Source organism: Eubalaena glacialis, chromosome 3 (assembly GCF_028564815.1).
Source record: "Eubalaena glacialis isolate mEubGla1 chromosome 3, mEubGla1.1.hap2.+ XY, whole genome shotgun sequence".
NCBI lineage: Eukaryota > Metazoa > Chordata > Mammalia > Artiodactyla > Balaenidae > Eubalaena > Eubalaena glacialis.
In genome coordinates, this window is record NC_083718.1 from 180,058,260 (window position 1) to 180,072,268 (window position 14,009).

Below are 14,009 nucleotides of genomic sequence, written 5' to 3' on the forward strand. Positions count from 1 at the left end.
GATATGGGGATATATGTATACATATAGCTGATTTACTTTGTTGTACAGCAGAAATTAGCACAACATTGTAAAGCATTTATACTCCAATAAAGATGTGAAAAAAATTTTTAAATTTTAAAAAAATAATAAACAATAAGAGATTTGTTTTTCTCACTTAACAAGAAATCAAAAGGAAGAGAGTTCCAGCATTGATACAGCACCTCAAAAAGCCTTTGGGTTGGCTTTTCTGCAGTTCTCTTAGCCTCCCCCTCCTGATCATAAAATGGCTGCTGCAGTGCCATACATCACACCATCACAGAACAAGACCCAAGGCAAGGAAGAGGAGGACAGGGATTCTCTTCAAGTCTCTCATCAGGGAGGAACTCTTTCCCGGGATTCCCTGAGAAGGCTTCCCCTTTTGTGTCATTGTCTAGGTCTAGTCAAATGCCCTCGCCTCACCTGCAAGGGAGGCAGGGAAAAAATAAAGGCACTTGACATTCTCTGTCTCCGTCATGGGAGGGGGCTTCTGCTGGCCAGGAAGAAGGGGCTGGGGAATCACTGCTGCTGAGAAACGGCCATCCATCAGAGAGGGTGGTCCTGAGGAAGGAACATGTTGATGGCCTCTGCAGAGCCTGGCACAGAGCTACTGCCAAACAAACGTTGGATGTTCTCATTATTAATAATGAAACCACGTTCTCTATCTAGAGGTTAGTATATATCTCATTGGATGTTCTGTTCCCAAGCAAGCCAGGGTCCCATCTCCTGCAAGGGTCCAACTCTCTCCCTGCTGTAGCCCATACCTGTGCCATACATGGGAAGCTCTATCTTTCCAGAAGCTTCTCAGATCTGATAAATCCCTACCTGATAAGCTGGTAGATAGGCGGGGGAAGAGTTTTGCCTACTTTGTTCACATAAACAAATATTTATGAACCTGAACTGTGTGCCAGGCCTGTGCTGGGCACCGCCTGGGAGGGCACATGGAGAAGTTATTGTTCTGTGTCCCCCACAAAATCCAAGTATGGTCTTAAGCACATGTGGCTGAGCCGGAAGCATCTGCCTTGGGGGCACTTTCCTTCCTGAAAGTTACAATGCAGTATGCCACCTCTTTCCACTTGGTTGATCTCAGTCTTCTTAAGGCCCAAAACACATCTTAAAACCAACCTCAATCTGGGTTGTAAATCCCAGATATGCTGTTGGTTTCAGTAATCTTTAGAAAACATTCTGTGTTAGTTTATGTCCACATGGGGCATAAAAGCAAGCCTTTAAAATATTTATCTCTCTTCCATGCTGTAAGCGTCACAGACGCTGTTCCTTACAATGAACTCTATTTATTAAACATGGAGATATTAATGGTGTAGAGTAGGGGTCAGTAAGCTTTGTCCGTGAAGTCTAGATATTTTAGGCTTGCAAAACCCTGTGGTCTCTGTTGCAGTCACCCAGCTTTGCTGTTCCATGTAGGCTAAAAGCAGCCGGGAGACAGCATGTAAAGGAATGGGCGTGCTGTGTTCCAATAAAACTTAGTTTCAAAAAAAAAAGGGGGCTGCAGCCCCCTGGTGTAGTTTTCCAGCCCCTAGTGAATAGGAGGAGCTTTGGACTAGGAGTCGGGAACCTGGATTCCAGATGAGGCTTTGCCCTTTCCCAGCCAGGAGACCCTTGATATGGTGTTTAACCTCCACAGCCCAGGGCTCTGTCTCAAGACACGGCAAGGATGAGAGGGGAGATGGATGCACCAGCCTAGCCGGTGCCCAGCACTCGGTGGGTGCCAAGGAATGTGATTGCTGGAGAGGGACGATCTCTGCAGTGGTTAAGCATGGCCTCTGGAGTCAGAGAGAACCCTGGACCCTGGAGCTGTCACTTAACCTCTCTGGGGAATTCCCTGGCAGTCCAGTGGTTAGGACTCCGCAATTTCACTGCTGAGTGACCTAAGATCCCACAAGCCATGTGGCACGGCCAAAAAAAACAAAACAAACTAACAAAAAAACACCTTTCTGGTTCTGGGTGTCTTTATCTCTAGAATGGGGGTAAAAATCGTACCTCCCTCCGTCATGGGGCTGTAATGAGAAGTAAATGAGTCCATGTGTATGAAGCACTAAGTACAGGGACTGACAGATAGTTGCTCTGTGATCACCATTTATTATCATTATTGCTATTGATTTTTATGTGCTTCAACTAGATCACCAGTCACGTTAGAAGCATTTACCAAGGCCCTGCCATTCTACAATGCTATTTCTTATTTAATAGATTGCTGTACTGGCACTTTACATATATATTTATTAATTCATTTGTTCATTTAAAGAAACACCTATATAGGGCTTTATATGTGCCAGGTTTTGCTCTAAGCACATGACAAATGTTAACTTAGCTTTCAACAACCCTATGAAATAGGTTTCATCATTATCGCCACTGTTTTACAGATAAAGAAACAGAGGCACAGAGAGGCTAAGTAACTTGTCCAAGATCACACAGCTTGTGGCAGAGCTGGGATTTGAACTGGAGTTCGTGCTCTTTACCCCTCCACTCTCGTTATGAGATGCTTCTCTACATCCAGGACTTCCTTCATGGACACGGGGCCAGGCCGTGCTGCTGCCCTCGGCACTACGTATATGTTTACCCCGAAGTAATGCTCAATTCACTTAGTCATCCCTCCCCACATATACGCTCACGCATCATCCCAGGGTAATCCCAGTAATTGTAGCGGGGTAGGTTACAATAATTGTTATAGCAGTAGCTAACATTTATTGAGGGTTATCGTCTGCCAGGCACTATTATGTCATTTAATCTTTCCAGCCAATCTATGAGACAGGCCCTATTATCATCGTCATTTTACGACAGAGGAGAGTAAAACTAAGGTGAAGTAGGGCATGAAGCCGTCACCGAGGGAGCCAGGACTCCCCTGAGGGGTCAGACATTAGAGCCCGACTCAACCCTCTTCTCCACTGCCTCTCTTGGTCACCTTGTAAATAAAATAGTGATGCTAACTAACATAAGTTGAGTATCTACTGCATGCCAAGCCCTGCTCGGGGTGCTTTATATGTATCATCTCATTTAATCCTCAAACAATTTTATGAAGTTGGTTTCTTAGACCCATTTGCAGATAAGGAAACTGAGGCACAGAGAGGTCGAGTTACTCGCTCAGATGTCCTTCAGGAGTGAAGGACTTTCCTGGGACTTCCCTGGCGGTCCAGTGTTTAAGACTCCATGCTTCCACGGCAGGGGGCGCAGGTTTGATCCCTGGTCAGGGAACTAAGATCCCACATGCCCCGTGGCATGGCCAAAAAAAAAAAAAAAAGGAGTGAAGGACTTTCCCCCAGCTACTGAGAGGACTTTCCAGCACAGCCTGGGCCTGCCTCAGCTGAAGAGAGCCACTTCACCCAAGGTTCTGCCGCCTTCCTGGGGCGGCCTTTGTCCGATGACTGTCTGAAATAAGGGTATAAAGGCCCAGCCCTGTTGCCCCACTGGGGGCAGTTCTCAAGGGTCACCCCATCTTCAGATCTCCCTGCAGGGTCAGCTGAGGCTTCTGTTGAGACTGGATCTCCCTGCCCAGTCCTGCATCCTCCCTGCGCATTCACAGACGTTGACCCCAACGGAATCCCCAATAATCATTTCAGAGCTGCTTCCCAGGGACCTGGACCAAAACAGTGGTAGGGCCAGGATTTGAACCCGAGTCCTGCACTGCTCCTGTCACAGGCCTGGCCTGCAGAGATCTCTCTACTTGGGCTTTGGCAGCAGCAGCTCTAAAGAATGGGTTGGGTGGGCTGCCTGGGATCCCCGGGAACCGGAGCCGGGTGGTGCAAGCAGGGAGCTTCCTGAGGTCGCCCTCTCTACCAGGGAGCTCTGCTTGTCTCTGGGAAGCCTTTTCTCTGCACTGGTCTAATCCCCTCTGATCTGCTTCCCCTGTTCCGCATCCCAGTGGTGGCTTGGAATCAAAGCCTGATGTGGACTCTGCTGGGGTCCCCAAGGTGCCATGTGTTTCCTGCAGCTCCTGGGGTCCCTTCTCTCCTGGAGCACCCCATCCATCCCCCACCCAGGGACCCCCATGGGACTCAACTCAAATGACTGCTGTGGACAGAGCCCCCATGGTGGTGGTGGGCACGGCTGGAGGACAGACTTCTCTGCACTTTATCCACTTCTACAGCAGCCAGTGTGTCTCCAGAAAGCATGTCTGTGGCCATTTCCAACAGCAGCCAATCTCCATGTGTGGGAACCTTTTCTGGTCACTGCCTCTCACCTCACAGGTGGATTTGGGGCTCCCTCTCTGGACTCTCTGGACTCATCGGGGCTTGATTCCTGCCTCTGACCTAGCATATCCCACGGCACTGGATCAGTTAGTTCCGTCCAAGTCTCCACCCCGCTGTGAGCTTCTCATCCAAGGCCCATCTTGCTCATTTTTGATTCCACAGCCCCCAGGGCAGGCCAGCCTCAGGGCATATGGTCAGTAACTGCTCGTTACCCTCTCGTTCCTGTGGTTTATCAGCCCTGTGGTCAAAGTTTTGGTGGAGGAAGAAGCTCAAGTCCACACACCTGAAATCAGGTTTTGGCTCTCTTCCATATTCCGTGGGCCGCAGTCGCCGTGGTTTTTTGTAAGTGCCAGGTCTTCACATCCCTGCACACACCTCATATCGTGAGATGCACGGTCCAGGATCTCAGCTGTGTCTGTCTTTCAGATCCTTCTGCACGGACTTTGTGGCCGGCCTGGTGAAGTGGCTGGACTTGTCCGAAGCTGTCTTGCCAACCATGACTGCTTTTGCCAGCGGCCTGGGAGGCGAAGGAGCAGACATGTTTGCTCAGATTTTATTGAAGGACCCCATCTTGAAGGACGACCCACTGGTGATCACTCAGGTACACCCACCGCCCAGGTGGCGGCTGCCAGGGAAAGTAGAACAGATAATTTCCTCTCAAAGTCAGCCTGAATATCGCTTGTAGTGGCGTGGGGGGAATTGAAAGATTAAATATTGCATCATAATTTCATATGATGATGACGATCATAGCTAATGTTGAATTATCATTATTGAATATTTACTATCGATTTATTACTTAAACAGTACTTTTTATATGCTAATACCTTACTAATATGAACTCATTTAATTCTCAAAGCAATTTTATTAAGTAGGTAGGATGATAAATGGAGGCACAGAGACGTTAGGTAACTTGTTCAAGGGCACACAGCTGATTTGAACCTTGGCAGTCTTACTCCAGAGCCCGTGCTCCTGACTGCTAAGCTGTGGTGCCTCCTTTTGGAAGCAGCAGCTTTGCTGTGTGCCCTTGGGCATGTCACTCACCTGCTCTCTGTTCATTTGAAGCAGGCAGAAGCTTGACACAGGCTATCGGTGGGTCAAGAGAGCAGATTTAAAACAGCCCTCCCCCTCCTTCATCTGACTCCCTGAAATTCTCACGTATTTATTCAGTTATCTGCTTACTTGTTTGTCTGGCTCGCCTCTCGAATGTAGGGCAGAGGTATTTTGTCTGCCTTGTTCTCCCACTTCTTAAGGGTCAATAAATATTTGTCAAATGAGCAGGCTGGTTACATATCAACCTATTGCTAATTCCTGTTACTCTTCCCTCAGGACCTTCTGAGCTTCTCACTCAAGGATGGTGAGTTGATTTCATAAGTTGTGGGGCACGTATCTGCACCTCAGCCAGTGAAGCCAGTGGTAGGTGTTGCCCCTGCGGTCCCGTCCCCAGTGGCCTTTTTGGCACAAGAAAGGAAAGGGAAGCCAGTAGAGCTGGGGAGCCGGAAGCTCTCCATTCATGCCAAGTGCCGGGTGGTGCTTCTTAGCGGTTTTATTGATTCCGCACAGTGCCCTGTGGTTCCGCCTTCTGAGTAGCTCTGGAGTCTGGCTCCTGCCCTCTGAGGTCTGTTCTGCTGGCAAACAGGGAGAAGGAGCACGGAGTTGAAAATGAAATCCCAACCACCTCTACGCTGTGTAGTAAGGGAAGTCCCCCCCACTGCCCGCCGGAACCCTGGCTTGTGGGGGACGGGAGGGGTGAGAAGAGGAGGAAGAACAGGACGTCAGGAGCAGAAACGGCGTGTGCAGGAGCACCGGCTGGAAAGAACGCTCAGAGGAGGGTCACGGGGGCCGGGGCCGAGCGGGCTCTCCACCTACACGAGACCCCAGGCTGTTCCCGTGGAGTTTATAGTCTGAGAAGTGCAGCTCTAAGGCTCAAACCCCAATGCATATTTTTGGCCCTAGTCTAGCCTCACAGAATGCTTTCACTCCATATCTCAGAGTCAGATGGGAGCCCAAGGGTGATCTGGCCCAGCCCCTGCTTTCAGGCGGGCACGACCTGAAGTAACACTTCTCTTTTAGCCGGTGAGGCCACGTGGCTGAGTTGTGGTCTGAGGATGTGGCGGAGTTGGTCTGAAAATCCTCAGCTCTATCACTTTTTTCTTTTCCAAACAGAAGTAAGGGAAGTAAGGGAAGAATAACAATATCCGATCGTCCTGGATGCTGTTGGAGTGAGGGGTGGGTTTGCGCGGAGGTCTGAGTCTCAGGTTGCTGGAGAGCAAGGCAGCCCATCAGCACACACACGCTCACGTGATAATCACGGTAACAGCAAAGCACCAGTTCTTGAGCGCTTGCTGGGCGCCCAGCCTGCTGCCAAGGGCTGTACAGGCACGGAGCCCTCTCGGCCCCCTGAGGGGTGCTGGAGGTCGTTGTTCCCATTTTGCAGGTCAAGGTCATCTTGGATGAGACGCCCATATTCCCAGGTGGAGAGGTTGAGGCCCAGAGAGGGGAAGGGGCTTTCCCGGAAGCACACAGTGGCAGAGGTGGCCTGGTGGTCAGAACCAGGTCTCCGGCCTCCAGGGCCAGCGCTCTGCCCCACGGCCTTGTCACGGGGGAGAAGAAGCTGCCCCAGCACTCCTGTGTCGGCCTCACTCTCTCCCTTTCCTCACCCAGCGAGCCACGTTCATCCTAGCCTGCTTCCTGCCCCCGCCTGCCAATCACAAGCCCTCCTGAGCTCCCAGGAGCACCCAGGACACTTTAACTTACCCCCTTTGCTGTGGGTGACCTTGGCCTGGCTCTCACAGAATAATTGGAGTGGGTTTGAAACAGCCCGTCTAATGTCATCACCTGGTACTTCATTCCCTCCCAGGGGTGTTCTCGTAGGGAGCCTCTAAACCGTCATTGCCTTTGAAATGTCTCTTGAGAATAACCACCACTTATGAAGCACCTGTTAATGCTGGTCATGGTACCCGACCCTTGTCAAGCATTGTTTCACATCATCCTCATAGCCGTCCTTTCATGTAGACGCTCCCACTTTCCAGACGAGCAAACTGAGGCTCAGAGAGGTGAAGTAACTGGCCTAAGCTGGTAAGTGGCAGAGCTGGACATTCTAAAACAAGTGCTATTAACAAAAACCTTAGCAGATTTTACCCACGGGGGTTGAGGAATGTGGCAGCATCCCCACAGCAATATAATAATACTTCGTATCTAAAGAATACCAGTCTCTGAGGGGTGCCTTTGTTTTATCTCAAAGCCCCACCAGATGCCAGCATCTACAAACAGGAGCAGCTTCACTGGCACACCGGGACCCCAATGGGAGTGGGTGCTAGGGCTCAAAATTTCCCCAGAGGTCAGAGGTAGGTGGCCCCTCAAACCATCTAGACGACCCTCTCATGAGACACAGGCAGACCTCGGAGATATTGCGGGTTCAGTTCCAGACCACCGCAGTAAAGCAAGTCACGTGAATATTTTTGGTTTCTCAGTGCATATAAAAGTTATATTTACACTATACTGTAGTCTATTAAGTGTACAGTAACGCTGTGTCTAAAAAAACAATGGACATACCTTAATTTAAAAATGCTGTTGGAAAAATGGCACTGATAGACTTGCTGGATGCAGGGTTGCCACAGACCTTCAATTTGTTAAAAAAAAAAACAAAAAAACCCCGCAATATCTGCGAAGCACAATCAAGGCAAAGAGCAGTAAAACGAGGTCAGCCTGTAGATGAGAAAAGGAGGCCTGGAGTGGGAGTGGCTACAGTTGTCGTGTCCAACTCTATCCTTATTAATGAAGAACCAGGGACCAAGAACTGGGTGCATCTGGGGATCAGGCTGCCTGGTGTTAAGATTCAAGCTCTACTTTGGCAAGGTCCTGAATGTCTCAGTGCCTCGGTTTTCTCAGGTGTTAAATGGGAACAAACAGTACTTTTTACCTTATAGGGCAGTGGTGAGGATTAAATGAAATAACCCAGGTAAAGTGCTCAGAACAGAGCTGACATGCAGGAAGCAGGCCATGAGTGCCACTGGGGCATGGTGGTGGTGGTGAAATGGGAAAGCCCTGGGAACCAGAAAACTTGGACTCTCATCCTGTCTCTGAGACTCTCATTGTGTGACCTTGATCAAGTCACTTAACTTCTCTGAACTTCAATTTCAAATACAAATGAGAGGCAAGAGCCAGATGCTACTTCAGAGCAAAACAAAACTGTCTTTGGTCCTAAGAACACAGTCAAGGATCTTGTAAGGAGAAGGTCAGTGTCATAGTTGGGCCAGTTGTTCGAGGCCTTTCCCATAAGCTCCATGAGAGTAGGGCCCTTGTCTGGCTTGTCCACCATCATATCCCAGTGTCTGCAACACTGATGGACACGTGGTGGGCATTTAGTACTTGTTGGGTGGATGGATGGATAGATGAAGGGATGGAGGAATGGATGAAGGGATGGAGGGACGGATGGATAAATGGATAGAAGGTTGGATGGATAGAAAGAAGGATGGATGTCCTTTCCTTAGAGCACAAGCTTAGATACTAGCAAGGTGGTTTGTCTGAACTTGAGGGTTAAAACATCTTTTTTCTACAGAGACTGATGGGGTAGGACACACAGCACAGAAGAAGGCTGTCTGTGCTACTGCATTTCTCTCTGGGTGTGAGACAGGGTGATTAATCATGGAATCAGCCCAAGAAATCAACACAAAAAGCCGCACGTCTCTGAACTTCCTGGAAGGTTGACCCTTACTGACAATACTGGGATCTTAGTCACAAAACGATGCCATCTTGGCAGCTGGGTGGATTTTTTTGTGCATGGTAATCATTTTCTTCTCCTCATCCAGTGACAACCCATGAAGCTTCTTGCCCACGCAACTGGAAAAAATAAGCCTTTTATATATTGAAGGTTAAACTAAATCTGAGCCAACTGTAGACTGGGTTTCACAACTGTGGCACTGTTGACATTTGGGACTGGATAATTCTTTGTTATGGGACCACCCTGTGCCATGTAGGAGATTTAGCCGAATCCCTGGCCTCTACTCACTAGACGCGAGTAGCACTTCCTGAGTTGTGATAACCAGAAATGTCCCCATACTTTGCCAGATATCCTCGGGGGACAAAAACATCCCTGGTTGAGAACCATGGATTCAGGACCCAAAATTTGGCCGTCTCAGGTGGGGCTGGTTTATTTGTAGTTGGTAATCTTTATAAGTTACCTAGTTGCTCTCCTAGGTCCTGTACACAGATGGTGAATTATTGCATCGTATATAATCCCCAAATCAACTGCTAGAGTAGATACTGTTATCCCCACTGATAGGAAATTTGGCTCAGGAGGTTAAGTAACCCGAGGTGGCATTTCAAAGTAAGTTTCAAATTCCATTTATAAGGCAGTGAGTCTCATGGTGAACGTGCGCAGGAGACTTAAGCTGAAGCATGGTTCTTGCCCTCTGTACTCGGAATCCAAAGATAACATTGACTCCAGGCCATGGAACCCGACGACATGCAGCCGCATGAGACCTAACAACCTTCACAGCAAACTTGGCTCTACTTTCTGACCTGGTCTTTATTACTGAGTTGCAAACCCTACCTCCCCAGTGAATCAGAAAGGTTTGAGAGGTTGGTCGTTGGTCGTGGTGGAACGCGTTGTCAGCTGGTGGCTAGGTTCTTCATCAGGATCCTCAAGATTCGTCAAGCTTGCTATTAGTACTGAAACTGGCCGGTTCATCCATTCAGCAAATAAGAACGGAGCCCCCACTGTGTGTACCAGGCCGTCTGCTAGGTGCTGGGAGTAGTTCTAACCAGGGCCGATGCTCATTGAGTGCCTACTGTGTGCAGGCCCTGAGAAAAATGCTTTACAATGTGTTTAAACCCCTCAACAGCCCTGGGAGGTAGATGCTATTCCTGTCCCTCATTTTACAAAAGAGGCAGCCACGGCCCAGAAAGTGAAATCACCTGCCCGAAGTCACACAGCAAGGATTCGAACCCAGGCAGTGTGGTTCCAGAGTCCATGCTTAACTGCTGTTCTGCTTCCTACATGGAGATAAAATGATAAAATCCTCATCCTTACAGCTGACTGTAAGGGGATTTGATGAGGCCAGAATGAAGAGTGGGCACCCCATGTGGTAGAGGCCAGAGGAGCGGCCAATCTTGCCAGCAGCTGAGAGGGTGGAGCTGGAGGAGGGCCTCAGATGGGCCCCCTTTGCTCCCATGACCACTGGCCTTGAAGTAAGCTTGTTGCCACGTTGGACGCCCTTAATTGTCCCCCCAAAATGAGCCGTGAAGAGAAAAGGCAGGAGTCATACCCGAAACCATCTGAGTTCACGTCCTGCCCTGAGACAGGGTGCATCTTAGAAGTCCTGTCCCTTGGAACTTCCCTGGTGGCGCAGTAGTTAAGAATCCAACTGCCATTGCAGGGGACACGGGTTTGATCCCTGGTCCAGGAAGATCCCACAGGCCACAGAGCGACTAAGCTCTTGCACTACAACTACTCAGCCTGCGCTTTAGAGCCCGCGAGCCACAACTACTGAAGCCCGCACGCCTAGAGCCTGTGCTCCGAAACAAGAGAAGCCACCGCAATGAGAAGTATGCACATTGCAACAAAGAGTAGCCCCCGCTCGCCACAACTAGAGAAAGCCCGTGCGCAGCAATGAGGACCCAATGCAGCCAAGAATAAATTAATTAATTAAATTTAAAAAGAAAAAAAAAGTCCCGCCCCTCCAGCCACGCTCTGCCCACCAAAGTGAAGACCCTGGGCAGACTTGTAAGTCAGCCCAGTGCCCAGCGGGGCAATGGGGGGAGGAGCGTGGGACTAGAGTAAGGTGTGGTTTCCTTTATATGAAAAAAAAATTCATTGAGGGTGAAATTGGGTATAAATATTCTAAATGTTACATAAAATGTACAATTAGAAAAGCTGGAGGAATTCCCTTGTTGTTCAGTGGTTAGGACTCGGCGCTTTCACTGCCAGGTCCCGAGTTCAGTCCCTGGTCGGGGAACTAAGATCCCACAAGGCACGCAGCACGGCCAAATAAAAAGTTGGTCCATCGAGGGATGGCAGTGCAGTAGGCTGGGTAATCAGTTGAATGAATATGGCCTGAGAGTGTCCTCGGACCGCAGGGAAAGGCGAGACGAAGGTTCCCCGTGCTGACACAGCAGCAGCAGCTCACAGCCTCACCCCAGCAGCCCTGGCTTCTTAGCATCTAAGTATAGAGGAAATTTGACAGTTTACCATAAAAAGAGTACTATTAGCCACCCTTTCTTGATCACTTACTGCATCCCAGGTGCTGGCCAGTCTCATCACATGCATCTTCTCACTGCATCTCAACATACGCCAGATTAAAAGGGTATTCTTGCCCCCATTGTACAGATGAGGAAACTGAGGCTCAGAGAGGTCAAGAAACTTGCCTGAAGCCGTTCAGCTAAGTAGGTAGTCAGATGAAAATTCAAACCCCAGTCTGTGTCGCAACAAAGGCTGAAGTTTCTGCCTCTGAATTCCTTTCCTTTGGTCTGGAGGGCAGTCCCCAAAGGGAAGGGATTGGCCGTGATCTCTTCCCAAAGGTCTGGGATTCTGCTGCTCTCAGAGGAGAGGCAAGTTCAACCCCAGGCAGGTCATTCTGGCTCCCGAACTCAGATCCATACTGAGAACAGAGGCTGGTTCAGTGCCTGGCAATGGAGGTTGTACTGCTTCCTGAGGAGGTGCATTTGGAAATGTAGGGCAGGTGGTGGTGGTTATCACAGCGCCTGGGGGGCACCTGGCATTTAGTGTCAAGCTCCAAGGGCGCTGTTCATCCTTTAATGCACAGCACAGTGTTGGATGGTGAAGTGCAAAGTGCATCAACTTCTCTATTGAGATGCTGGTGAGAAAAGGAGCCCAGAAGTGTTTGTTCTGCCCCCTGGTCTGTCCAAACACACTGGGTGACTTTGGACATGTCCCTTGCTCTTCCTAGGCCAGAAGAACCAGTTGGGCTCCAAGGGCGGAGCCTGGGTGGGTGCTGGGGCTGCCCAGCAGTTGGAGGCTGGCATACTCCTGCCCCCTGGGGGCAGAGCCATGATCCCTGAGTCCGCCCCCCACCAAGATTTTCCAAAGAACAGGCTGCCGGGTGATGGGTCCTGTGTGTGCACCTTTGGCCCATGGCCTAGGGCTATGCCTGGGATTGTGGGTGCACCCCACATATGCCATGCACCCAGAAGGTAGGATTCACAGCTGACCACATGGGATTGACCTGGAATCCCAAAACTCACTCGAGTAGATTTGCCTTATTCTATTTTTTTTTTTGGCTGCACCGCTCAGCTTGTGGGATTTTAGTTCCCTGACCAGTGATCGAACCTGGGCCCTCCACAATGAGAGCTCCGAGTCCTAACCACTGGTCCTCCAAGGAATTCCCTGAAGTAGATTTGCCTTTAAAAGGCAGCCACAGTGAAATGAACAGAAACTTTGGCATCCTGGGTTTTAAGCCAAATTCCACGGCTCTCTCAGCTGTGTGATTTAGAACAGCGGTCCCCAACCTTTTTGGCACCAGGGACCGGTTTCGTGGAAGACAGTTTTTCCACGGATTCGGATGGGGGAGATGGTTCAGGCGGTAATGCTAACGACGGGGAGTGGTGGGGAGCAGCGGATGCCCGCCGCTCACCTCCTGCTGTGCAGCCCGGTTCCTAACAGGCCGCGGACCGGTACCGGTCTGTGGACTGGGGGTTGGGGACCCCTGATTTAGGAAGTTTCTTAGCCTTTCTGCACCCATTCTTCCCTCTTGTGCAAAATGAGGCATCATAATACCAGCTTCCCAGGACCACTGGGAAGATTAGCAATCAGGAATGCAAGCTTCTTGAGTGGTGCCCAGCATTTGTTAGGAGCACCGTGGTTGCTGGTTTCCTTCCCTGCAGAGGTAGCAGGAGGAGGAGTCATCTTGATTACACCACTTCCTCCAGGCATGAATGCACCCAGACCTTCTCAGATCAGGAGCTTGCTAGTTAGAACAACAAGTGCAAAGGCCCTGGGGCAGGAATGAGCTTGGCTTCTTGGTGGGACAAATACTGGTGGAAACAGGGACCAGTAGAAAGTGAGGTGGTAGAGAGTGGCAGGAAGGGGTTAGAAAATGTACAGTCTTGCAGACCATGGGAAGAAATGTGGATTTTATTCTAAGTGCATTGGGGAGTTTTAAGTTGGGGAAGAGAACCCCAATCAGATTTATGACTTCATCCTTCAAGCTGCTGTGTGGCAAATAGAGTGTGGAGCAAGAGGAACCAGGGCAATGGCTGGTCCTTGAAGAGCGATGGCAGTCAACAGTGGCCGTGCAGCAGAGATGGGGAGCCGTGGTCAGACTCAAGATACATTTTGGAGGTGCAGCTGTCAACATTAGCTGGTAGATTGGATGTCTGAGGAGGGGCAACAAGAAAAATCAAGAACGATGCCCAGGCTTTTGGCCTGAACCCCAAGTTGGGCTTTTTATTGAGACAGGATGGATTGGCCCTTGAGGAGTTAGTTGGCTACCTGGCAAGTTGTCCTGGGTAGCCCAGGACTCCTGCCCCTCCTCCACCACTCACCACCTGCCTTAAATAGAACCTCAGCTCCAAGTCCAGCAGCCTGGTTGTCAAGGTCCTTGAAATGACCCTTACACGAGGCTGACATTCCAGAGTCCCGTGCCCGAGAATACCTTGAGAGGTTTTAATCACCTGTGCACCTGGCAGTCTATATTCCAGAAACTGAATCACGGCAGCCTTGACCAATGGAGTATGAATTAGTAGCTGATAATAACTGCCATTAGTTAATCACCATGGCCAAGGCTTGTTAATTTCCACAGGTCGATTACGGCCTTCATGCAATAGTCTGTGATC

The 14,009-nt window shown here is 49.7% G+C and overlaps 1 protein-coding gene across 8 annotated transcripts in view; it reads left to right on the forward strand.

Moving 5' to 3' along the window:
- The window catches only part of TMCO4 (transmembrane and coiled-coil domains 4), a 92,469-nt gene that overhangs the window by 18,683 nt on the left and 59,777 nt on the right, over positions 1–14,009 (forward strand). For all 8 annotated transcript variants that reach the window (XM_061184822.1, XM_061184821.1, XM_061184824.1 and 5 more), the window contains 2 exons: positions 4,644–4,818; positions 5,544–5,571. In XM_061184822.1, coding sequence (XP_061040805.1) covers positions 4,644–4,818; positions 5,544–5,571 — 203 coding nt within the window. The remainder of the gene's footprint in view (positions 1–4,643; positions 4,819–5,543; positions 5,572–14,009) is intronic.